Source organism: Oryzias melastigma, linkage group LG19 (assembly GCF_002922805.2).
Source record: "Oryzias melastigma strain HK-1 linkage group LG19, ASM292280v2, whole genome shotgun sequence".
Taxonomy (NCBI): domain Eukaryota; kingdom Metazoa; phylum Chordata; class Actinopteri; order Beloniformes; family Adrianichthyidae; genus Oryzias; species Oryzias melastigma.
In genome coordinates, this window is record NC_050530.1 from 15,917,522 (window position 1) to 15,929,908 (window position 12,387).

At 38.8% G+C, this 12,387-nt stretch overlaps 1 protein-coding gene across 14 annotated transcripts in view; it reads right to left on the reverse strand.

Moving 5' to 3' along the window:
- The window catches only part of tanc2b (tetratricopeptide repeat, ankyrin repeat and coiled-coil containing 2b), a 178,098-nt gene that overhangs the window by 31,000 nt on the left and 134,711 nt on the right, over window positions 1-12,387 (reverse strand). For all 14 annotated transcript variants that reach the window (XM_036217014.1, XM_024284953.2, XM_024284959.2 and 11 more), the window contains one exon: window positions 3,853-3,984. In XM_036217014.1, coding sequence (XP_036072907.1) covers window positions 3,853-3,984 — 132 coding nt within the window. The remainder of the gene's footprint in view (window positions 1-3,852; window positions 3,985-12,387) is intronic.

A 12,387-nucleotide genomic window follows, 5' to 3' on the forward strand; every position in this document is an offset into this window, starting at 1 on the left:
GGGGGGTAAGTGGGAGGACAAGGCTTTTTGCTGTGAGGGCAAGAGCCCCCCTTGCCCCCCTGTAGCTCTGGCCCTGCTTTCAGACACATATATGTACTTACAGTTGGCACACCTGGAATATTTCATCTATAGCTAGATTCAAAACATGTTTGGAGTAAATCCACTTTTTTTTTTTTTTTGCACAGCTTGGACAGGGGAGTGAGACTTATATATGATATTGTCTTCTTTATTTGCCATTTTGTGCCTTATTTTGGTCATTGCAACTTACACTCCGGAGCGACTTACAGTATACAGGAGTTTTTGTTGGCTACTGTGACTCATACTTTGAAGTGAAGCAGAAAAATGCGGTAAACTGGTTTTAAAAAGTTGCAGAAAAATGAGATTGTGAAAACGATAGCTGAAATACTTCACTGGTGAATGCTAAACCAGTTTTTTTAGTCAAGTAAACAGGGAAGGAGAAAACATTTGTGCAGCATACAGCTTAGTGAGAATAAGTGGTCGGCGTCTGGGCAAAAATCCGTCTCAAAAGGACAAAAAAACACAGGCGAGTAGCTAACGTTTGACCAATGACATTTTTACTGTGTTCTTCTTTAAAAAAAATCTGAATTTGGCTGAGGTATTACGCAGTTCTGAATTGGTAGACCAAAAGTCAGGGCAGGTCACAGTTCATCTTTTGAAGATTGAACGTTTCGGATCAGTGGCTGTAAAAGAGAACAGGACCGAGTGACCCCTCCCCCCTCGTGCTCCAAACAGGAAGTACCTGCTGGTTTCAAGAATCCAAATTCCCATAGACTTCTATAGAGAAATAAACAGCTGTTACTCAGTAATTCCATTAATCAGAATAACAATTCTTCCTCTGCTACCTTTTTTTAAACATGTTCTTGATAATCTTAATTATTTTGTAGTGCAAGTTATTCAAGTTATAAACTGACCAATCAGATGCCTCAATAAACTGTGGGGACCAAGCATTCAACATATTTGATTGACCAATTTCTGCTTACTGACGTCTGTCGACAACTGAACTGACTTCATTTGGTTGGAGCCAGAATTAAGTCTTTTTCTGAGTGACATCACATTCACTCTGTCCAGTTCTCTATATACAGTCAATGATTCTGACTGATAAGGTCAAATAAAACACACTCACTGCCTTGCATGCATGCAGAAAAGTGAGCACAGGACGTGCAGCAGATATCCACTTTTTTAATATACAAAACAGTATGAGAGAAGCTGGAAAAGATGCAGCAGAAGTGCTTCTCTATCCTCAATTCAGCTTTTCTAGCTCTGTAGTTTAGGAGCCAGAAGCCACAAAAGCTTAGATTTTTAGGATAAATTTAATAGGAAACTGATTGATTTTGCTGTAGATCAGGGATAGTCAACTCCAGGCCTCGAGGGCTGCTGTGTCTGCATTATTTCCACATATCCAAGCCCTACTCGTGACTGATGACCTGGTTCAGGTGTGTCCAGCCAATAAGAACATCCCAGAGCTGAGTATATTGAAAAACGTGCAGGATTGTGGCCCTCTGTAGGCCTTGAGTTGACTATCCCTGCTGTAGATGGACAGAAACAGAATAAAAACACTACTAGAAGGACTTTAAAAAAGACCCAAAAGTGATGGGAGTGGGCTGACAAAATGATAAATTCAAAACTTACTGACTTGAAACTTCAGATTTTCACAATAAAATCAGGTGAAAGACTGTAAATGTCTCCTTAAGGACCCTTAGGTTTTCTGTTTTGTCCTGTCTGTCTCCATCTCCTTTACTGCCTCCTACACTAAAACCACAGGATCCACACACTCATGCAGGCTCTGACACTGAGCTGAGGAGGCAGAAAGCAGGCCAGGACGCCGTCCTTTGGCTTGTAAACACTCCACTGCCCTTAGAGAGGGACGTTTCAAACAAGCAGCTTTGGCAGTACCAGCAAGACTTTAAGGGGGGGAAACCACCTCTTTCCGTGTGTCTGCTTTTTTTTCTGTCTCTGTCCATCGCCGTGTCTAACTCCATCTTTGTTTTCCTTTCTCTGACAATGCTTCAGTCTGCGTTTGTGTGCAGCCAGCTGTCCTGAAGCGGGGAAAATCACATCACGGCTCGCCGGAGAATGGTCTCAGTGAGTGGGGTCTTAACAGGTGTTAAAAACACACACAGACTCCCATTTGTGTCTGCCTGACAAGGCTGCCACGATGGTACGCAGAACTCGCTTCGTGACAAATAATGTGACATGAGGCCGTTTGGTAAGGAGGAACATACTGCAGCTAAGCGCATGGTGACTTTTAAATACAGAGACAAATTCAAGCATTGTAGAATCTTAAGATGGACAAAAGCCTTTTTGTGTACTTCCTGCGTCTCTTTTGCCCCCCGCCGTGTTTCACGCGACAGCTGACAACATCCAGCATCCACCGACAACTGCCCCCGTCACATCAGGGCTCTGTCAGCGACACATGCGAGTCCGTTTGCGTTTTAAAGACGGTACAAATGAACCTACATTTCATTTATTTATTTACTTGAGTGCACTTTGCCTCATCATTCCTGCATGCTTTGTTGTTAGCGGATAAAAAATGCAGCAGAATGGCACCTTCTGAACAAAGTGTATGACGTGAAGCGCAGCAAAATCTAAGACAATTCTTTTTTTTGCTTCTTTTGATAATTAACAAAAAGGAAAACAGATGTACATGGATCTAGTCATCTATGAGAGGTTGTTTCAGAATGGAGTGAAGCAAGGAGCTTGTGGCCGCCCAGCATATTTTTTACGTCACAAAGAAGCTCCTTTTTAAATAGCATTCTTTTGTCTGGTACTGATTCACAATGATCAGTCTGTTTTTTTACATGTTGTAAACAAGGTATGGAGCTACAGTTATCGTTAATACGCTAATGTGAAAAACGCTTTAAACACGGCTAACGCTTCTAACATATCAAATGGTTCCAATGTGGATAACGTTTTAAATGTGGCTAATGCTTATAATGTGGCTAACACTTAAAACGTGGCTAATGCCACTAATGCTTCTAACACGGCTAACGCTTAGACTGTGGCTTATGAAGGAGAAGAAGAAGAAGGATTTTAATACGGACTTAAGGTCCAAAACAACACAGACTATAAAAACCAAACAACATTCATAAATATAAGATACAGTAATTATGATTATGCTTCTAATGCTTTTAACATGGCTAGTGCTCTTCACGTGGCTAATGCTTCAAACATGGCTGAAATTTCTAACATTGCTAACACCTCAAACACAGCTAATGCTTCTAAGATGGCTAACACATCTAAAGTGGCAAACGCTTCTAAAATGGCTAACGTTCCAACATGGCTAACGCATCTAAAGCAGCTAACACTTCTAATGTGGCTAATCCGTCAAACATGGCTAATGCTTCGAACATGACTAACAGTTCCAACGTGGCTAATGCTTTTAACATGGTTTACATTTCTAGGGTGAAAACCTCTAATGCTTCTAGCATGGCTAATGTTTCTAAAATGGCTAACGCTTCTAATGAGGCTGATGCCCCTAACACTTCCAACATGGCTAATGCATCTAAAGTGGCTAACAATTCTAACGTGGCTAATCCTTCTAACATCGCTAACGTTTCTAACATGGCTAACGTAGCTAATGCTTTTAATGCTTCTAATGTAGCTAATGCCTCAAACGCTTCTAACATGGCTAACAGGTAGCATAACATAAATTTGCTAAAAACAATAAAAAACTGTAATCTCTCGTACATTTCCGAATACACAAATATATAGACTTAAACTGTACACAGACATATACATACATATATACATATATGTCATGATATTCGTTACATTACTTGAAATGGGTGATAGTGATGTCGCCAATGTGAAAGGTTGGAGTGCTGTGCTCACCTCTCAGGTCCTGCCCAGAGCGCCCCGGCCCGCAGGTGGTGCTCTGCCTTGGCATGCGCAGCGAGGTGCGTAGCGGTGTGTGCCTCTGCTCATCCAGGTATGCCAGATCCTCCAGGTGGGCTGAACTGGTGGCTGTTAGAAGAACAGAGCAGCATTCGTAAGAAAGAGAAAATGGTGAGACCACGCTACAGAGTGAACCGTAAACAAACCTATAGTATGAACACACACAGAAGTTGCTAAGATTCATGTCAGCTTCCAGGTTTAGTTGTTGGTTCTTTTACATTTGCCAACTCCTTCATCAGAGAAGGAACCAGCCCAGCAAACTTCAGTCCTCAGATCCCCTCCTCTCTGTGTCTGTCACGCGGCATGGAAGCAGATGCCATCCGGCCCCTCTCAGGATTAATTAGCTCAACAGACAAATGTCTTATTCATGGAGAGAGCGCCGTCTGACACTGGCTGCTGATTGTTCACACCAGTGTGTCTTCAGGGCCAGCACTCAGAGCCGCTGAATGTTGGATGAGATCGGACACTGCTGGTGTGAGCGATCAGCAGGTTGGGTAAACTACCACACCTGAACTCCACAGATCTGACAGAGAACATGTGGAGTTCATGTCAGTGACGTAGCAAGTCTGATTTATAAAAAAAGGAGCAGATTAACTTCTGAACACTTTTATCAGTTTGTGAATTCACTGAAATTGTCTCTAATATTTCTTGTCATGGAAGTAAAAAAAATCCAACATGGACCCAAAATATTTCATATGTTTTAATCGACTAAAATGTCAAATACTTTAATTTTGAAATTATAGTAAAGTATTGTCAATACTTTTGCTCAAAAATACAAAATTTTAAACCAATTGTAGAAAATACATATACAAAAATGCCAAAAATATCCAATTTTTAGCACTACACAGTCCAAAATCCTTATTCCTATAGGCCAATTATAATAAATTGCACACTTTATGCAAGTTATATGTAAATTGTGAGTAGTTTCATTTCAAATGTTGCTTAAAATATATGTTTTGGGAAATATTGGAATGATCTTTTTCCACTTTTATCAAGAATTTTAAAAAAGCCACTTAAACCAGATCCAGTTATTACCTTTTTAGAGTAGCACCAAATATTAGAGATATATCAAACTCCCAAAGTTTATACGGTCTGTAACGTTTATGGCATAACAATTTTTGTTAAACTGGTAACAAAAAAGTTCCCCAACCTTTTGGTATTAATGCAAGCTATTATGAAACATCTAAAACTAGAAAAAAATCAGATTCACTCTTAAAGGAAAGAGTTTTACAGAACCTGGCAACCTTTCATGGACATTTTTGATATTATGAAAGGATAATTACTGAGCTTCATATTGACTGTTAAATCTGATGACCTCCATTAAATGTTTGTTCGTGTTGTGGTTTTTTTTTTTTTTGTTGTTGTTTTGTTTTAAATTCAGAAAACAATTCTGTTGTCTAGTTATGTCATGTTTTTATGAAAATCTGAAAAACTGAATAAAGAGAAAAAAAAATATTGCTTAAAATAAGATGTTTGCAAGATCTAAATGACTCAAAAAGACATTTAAAAGTTGTTAAATTTTCCTGAAAATTGCTTTTTCTCATTTCAAGAAAAAAGATATTTAAACTAGACGAAAATGATTGGTTATTTTTTGTGTTTTTGCATAAAAATTGTTAGATTATCTGTTGGAATGAGTTTACAAAATGCACATTTATATGAACCTGGATTTATAGCTATGAAGAATGGTCATTTTGGTGCTGAAATGGTTTGATTCATGGTATACATCAATAGGTGTCAAGGAGTTAACATTGGCCTAAACACATTTCAATCAAAATGCTAATATTTGCTTCTAAAGTCTGGAGATTTTTTTGTTTTCACACAATACCTGAAAGAGTGACGTTCTAAGATTCAGTCAATTTCAAGGAGGAGGAGAGCTAAAATCCTTGCTGCTTCTCAGTGGCATCTTCTGCTACTGTAATAATCCCTGGTGGACTGAAGCTTCCGAACCGTCCTCCTATCAGACAACTCAAAACGGATCCCCTCATCCTGTTCTGGTTTTCATGGAGCAGCTTTCACCGCGTTTCCAGTTAAGCTTAGTCAAGGACGAGGCATGTGCTCTTGCTGAGTCACACTAACTACGAATGGGGAAAAAAAAAAAAAAAAAAAAAAAGGAGCCACATGGGTTTCCCAAAATGGAGGGAAAATGGCAGCTGAGAATGTTGTGGTGGGAACTGAGAGTGGGGTTGGGGGTGTTTGCCCAACTGGGTAGTTAATTTGCAGTTAAACCAAAAAGAGTAGTGACTCGGGGCTACAGAGGAGTAAAGGCTTTTAAACATGAGATATTTTCTCTGTTTCCCTTTGGACTGAGCATGAATCTGTGTGCTCATCACTCCTATCTGCAATGCAGCAGCCTGATGGGGATCCGCAAAAGCAGCGCAGAGCAGAAAGTGAAAGGGAGCTTGTCCATTAAAAAAAGAAGTCTAATTGTGCAACTGAGAGCTTTAAACCCACAAATCGTACACTTCCTGTTTGGGAGATGGAGTCACTGTCTGAACGGACACATGCAGACACCCTAAAAAAAAACAACAGCTGAGCTGAAGCGCCACAGTGTCAGCCTGCATGCTGACTCGTCGTCTTAAAAAGATGAGGAAGCTCAAAAAAACTCATTTGACTGAAACCAAAGAAACAAAAAAAAAACGTTATTTAGTTTATGAAGTGATATTTTTTGCTAAAAAATGTAATTACTTAAACTGATAAAGTAAAAGTTTATATAGAATGTTGAGTATGTCGTATATTACTGTAATTTTCACTTTTTTTGCGCTAAAAATTTTGCAAAAACAAGTGCAAACATCATATAATATTAAAGCAAGAGAATGAATATGAGGAATGTGTTTATTTGTCTGCTTCAGTTAGAACAAGCCCATACTGTCCTGGTTTAACCTATCACATTCTGAAGCACACGTGCATCACTCATTGCTGCTTAAATCCATTGTAAACAGTACGGTTGTGTGGGCGTGTGCGAAGCTATTCCAACAAACATGTTTTTATCAGATGAGTTCATTAGAGTTTTAGCATGAGGAGAAGTGATGCAAAACTGCAGCAGGGATTGGTCAAGTCAAACTTTTCAGGAGGTTTGGGGGAAATATTAAGATGACAGATAAGATCTATATTCATTCTGAAGATTGTGAAAAGCAAAAATGAAGGCGTTCTGAGTGTGTGACGAAGGATCAGCTCATTAAACATACTGTGTTCACTTCAAAAATGTTCTAAGAAACAAATGAATTATTATCCAACTTCCAACTTCGGGAGACCATTATCACTACTGTATGCCACATCGGAGGTGGGATGACATAAGCGGCGTAATCAGCACAACCTGGCGTGGAAATGGCACCACCGTAACCTTTATCACTCATAAGTCAATCATGTCCTTGTAGTCAATGGGCTCAAAGTGTCACCTCCATGTAAATTAGACTTGAAAACAGTGCTGCCACAAACGATTATTTTAATAGACGACTAATCACCGATTATTTTTCCGATTTGTCGACTAATCGGGTCAGGCATAAAGTGGATGTAAAACACACATCTTAACCATCATTAGCTTTAAACTAACGTAAAACTAGATATATTTACACTAGCATTATCTGCAAAAATGCTAGTGTGAATGCTGTAAGCCGAATTTGGCAGCTGAAGATGTTAGTGCTGATAGCTGAAGATGCTTAAATTGATAGGTGAAAATGCTGAAGCTGATAGCCAGCTAAAATATTAGTTAAATGCCAAATTGGTCTAAAAAAATAAAAACATAGCCTAAGTTGGCCAAAAAAGCTAGCATGTAGCTTAAATATTAGCTCAACTCCAATTTATCCTAAAAAAATTGAAAAAACCTAAATTAGCCAAAACAGCTAGCATGTAGCTAAAATATTAGCTAAACTTCAATTTAGCCAAAAAAATAACTAAAAAAAAGCTTAAGCTAGCCAAAATAGAGAGTAATATTAGCTCAACTCCAAAATAGCCAAAAAAAAACCTTAATAAATGTCAAAATAGTACAAAAAGCTAGCTTAATACCATTATAACTTTCAACTTTACACCCTCTTACTTCATATAATATAAAGTAATGAGTAATCGACTATTAAATTAGACGTCGACTTTTTTAATAGTCAATTAGTCGTAGATTAGTCGACTAATCGTGGCAGTCCTACTTGAAAAGTTGAAAACACAAAACAGCAGTTGTTCCAAATATTATCATCATTTCTAATTTTAGATACATGTTTTCTTTGTTCTAATTTACGTTTGTTTTTCAAATTTTCAATCTTTGTTTTATTATCTACTTTTGGGATGCGTTTATTCTGATAATCAACAACAACCAGTGATATCAGCTCTATAAGAAAGGCAAATAAAGGTTGGAGATGGTATTGATTCTATCAGAAAATCTCTCTACCGCTTAGAAACCGCACAGCTGCAGAAAGACAGATTTTTTGGGAAGCATTTTCCTCTATTCTTCTTGTTGCTTGCTTTAAATTCTCGTCCACACCGCTCTCGTCTGTTCACTGGCAGCACCATGGAGGGAGGAAGAAATGCAAATGCGTGGTCCTAGTTCCTCCTCGCTCCGTCTCCACATCTCTGCCAGCGTACTGCCTTCATTAGGTAATGGAGTAGCCCCCTCACTCCTTGTTTTCCTCCCCTGTCGCCTTCTGCTCATGCTCCGTTCACCCCCCCACTCCCTCCCCACACATCAAAGCCGGTCTCTCCGTCACTCTGGGGAGTAGAAACGGTTAATGCCGGGGGCTTTGATGTTCCGCTGCTGCGTGAGCCCGGCCAATCCTCAGCCTGTGTTTGCCTCCCATTCCTACATCGTCTAATGACTCTTTGTGGAAGAGACGGGCAGAGAAAGAGAGATTACCAAACTCTTTCACTCCACAACGATTCGATTCGTATCGTGATATGTGGTTGACGATATGATTCGATATTGGTTCATTTGGAACAATTTGTTTTTTGTTGTGATGTAAAATAAATCTACCATATATGAAAATCAAATGTTATTTTCCACTATTGACAATTGATTTATTTCATTTTGAACTAATGGTAGTATTGGATTACAACTTGCCTCAGACAGAACGATCTGGTCGGATTGTAGGACAGAAATCGATATCGTTACCCTGTCTCCATCCCTTCGGCGTGGAGCGTCTGCCTCCTGAAAAGGAAGCGTCTGACTTACATCTTTGTGACGGACTAACTCCCACTTTCTAACTCAATCCTCTATTTTATTTGCATCATTTGCCGCTCGGAGCGACATTTGAAGCCGTCTTCGGCTCCCTTTGAAGATGTGGGCACCGAGGGGCACAGATGAGATCGAGGATGAATCCTCGGAGTGGCAGCGCTGCCAGACAGAGGCGTCAAAGCGCGGAACATGACCGGCATAAAGAGCGGGTCAGAGGCGCACGACAGGCCTTGTTCAACACATTACTGCGTTTTGTGAAAATACATAAGAGTGTACGAGTGCACACAAAGCCGCCATTTTCCAGTGGGAGTGGGAGAAGTGGATAATATAGCTCATTGTCTGTAGCAGCCTCTTTAAAGATATGAAGAAGAACACAATCAGACCCTGGAGGATTGGTTATAAAACTGATATTTTTCCTGTAACATTCACTTTTACTTTTGGGAGATTTTTGTTGCATTTATAGCTTACAATAAATACAAAAGAACACCATATCATTTATGATACTAAAGGATAATTTTTGTTCTGTTCTTTGGCTCTGTGTTTTCCTCTATAAGCTGTTTCCTAAACTCTATGCTCACATTATCAGTTAGATATTCAACCTAAGATGTTACAAATGTTTACTCCAAATGATCAAAAAGGTGAAAAACAAATGAAAATTTGAGAAGTTTTGTTAGATTCATATATGTGGATGTGACAGCATTTGAATTTTCAATCTTTGCTAAAAGAATCTCTTCGAAATGATAAACTAATACATACAATTGTTTGGACAAAAGGCTTTTGGGATATCTAAATCTGTTTGGGTAACAGTAGATTATCAAAACATAATCCTTAATAGTCCTGCTAACCTTTTAATCTAAGCAGAGACAATACAAAGTATTACTGTGGCATTCTAGCCTCCAGAAATCTCCAATATTTCTACAGTATATACAGCAAATCTTGGACTATTTTTGCTCTGATAGGAACTTCAGCATTTTCCAAACTACATGGTGAACTAAAACAAAAGCAAAAAACACCTTTATAGACAAGTCAGTTTGTTGCGTACGCAAAGTTGGATGCCATGTTGGACGGGGCAACATGCCCGTTTACTGTGAGCTACAACTGCACAACCAGAGATAGAAAAACAAGAATGTGACTTTTCGTAAGTTAACTATTACTGCCAGTTGATAAAGGAGAACTTCTAGAAAACATTTTAGGAAGCTTTTTTGATTATTTTGTTATCAGAAACGTGATTTAAGTCGTACCTGACATGTTTCGACAGAGACCTTCCGTCTTCGTCAGAACATGTCAGGTACGACTTAAATCGCGTCTGATAGCAAAATAATCAAAAAAGTTATATATATACTACAGACACTATAAACTTCATCTCATTCTGAGTGAGTTTACTCTCAATAGAGAACATTTAGCCTGATCTTGTAGTATATTTAAAGTCAATGGTAGCTTTATATCAGAGGTGTCGGTCCTCGAGGACCGGCATCCTGCTGGTTTTCTAGAAACCCTGCCTTATCTGCTGCTGATTACCTGGACCAGGTGAGTTTGGACAACAAGGAGCTTCAATGGCAGGTTGGTGTAAAACATGTAGGACACTATCTAGACTTGGGAGGTTTTCTGGCGGGACAACAGATCTTTTTTGTTTTATGGAGGCAGACCGCGGTATGCGTATTTGTTCAACCTGACCGGCTCCGCCTCTATAAGCCCCGGCTGCAACGTGCTATAAGGTGAACACCGCCCGGACCTTGCCGTGGACTGAAGCGCTCACTTTCTCGTCCGCGGGGCCCCCCTGGACTGGCGTAACTGTGGACCAGGGCACATGGTTATTTTACTGTATCCGCTAGCCGGCGTCACGTTTTATGTATCTTGGACAAAGTTTACAAGCTAGCATAGCATCTATAGCCTATATAACTCATTGGCTCCTTAGTTATGAATCAATTCTGGTTTTGTTTACTGATATTGAAATGATTTAAAGAGGTACTTGGTGCTCTGTCAAAATGTCCGTCTGTCTTTTTGCGAGCTATGAGAAGCGCTAACACGGCTAGCATTTAACGGTAGTGGACTGAGTTTTTTCTTACGAGTTGGTAACAAGGTTGGAAGTTAGCATAGCCGTGGTAATGTTTACAATAACAACATTCAAGTGTTATTGTAAATGTGCTAATGCGGCTAACATGTAGCGTGTCAGGCTGAGTTTCTTTTTGAGTTTTAGTCACAGTAATGTTTGTTTTTAGCTGTATTGTTCTTTTTTATTATGTTTTTATTATATATATATATATATTATTTTTTTATGTAAAAAAATAGTCTGTAGCGTCTTGTATATGGCTTAATATTTAAGGATCATATATGGAGTAATATATGTGGTTGGGTGTTTTTGTGAATATGCTAACGCGGCTAACATCTAATAATGCTGGACTGTAGTTTTTTTATGTTACTAACAAAGTAGGAGTTAGAATGTTTCTTTTAGCACAATCAGGCTGTTTTTTATTTATTTTTTTACTAGTTGCTGGTTGCAAACAACATTCGAGTGCGCTAACAAATGCGCTAACAGCTACCTACTCCAACTGTTAATTTTATGAGCTTCTGAGTGAGCTTTTATCACTTTTCTTGGTTTTAGTTTCTGATTTAAATGACAATTTGACATTTTTGTACAGTTTTTTTATGATGCAAATGCTAAATGTAGACAATGCTCACATTAAAAAGGAACTTTCTAACATTTTCTAGGTTCTACAAACACTTTCTGGTGCATTTTTCATTCATCAAACACTCTCATGCACTATAGTACAAGGAGCCTTACTCAACACAACACCCTTTTTCTATATATTTACACATGCGGCAACTATGTGGGGCTTAGTGGCTGTTCGTGCTTGCCATTACATTGAAAAGCATCCAAAAATGCATCTCAGCACTTTAAATCAGGTTTGTGCTCTGGTCTGAATAGAAGAAAACTTGCATCACACACTCAGCTCAACAACAAGCATCAAACACACTGATGTGCAAAACAGGAAGATAATAAGAGACAAGTATTAATATAAACCCAAAATGACCCAGATCTGGTTGTATATTAATAACCATGTTTCAGATTTTTTTTCTTTTTTTAAGTTCAGTTATGCAAGAGAGGAGGTTTGCTGCAGATTTCACTTTTGCTACCTAAGCAAAAAGCCTTTACATTGTGTGCAGCTTTATTTCTCTTTAACCACCCAACTATGTTAGCTGATTACTGAGCAGTTTAGTAAAAAACAGTGATGAACAGCAAACTTCATTTTATTTTCAGTATTGCTGAAGAATTAAACATAAAAAAATGAGCAGAAATTTCTCAATTTGTGACTCTA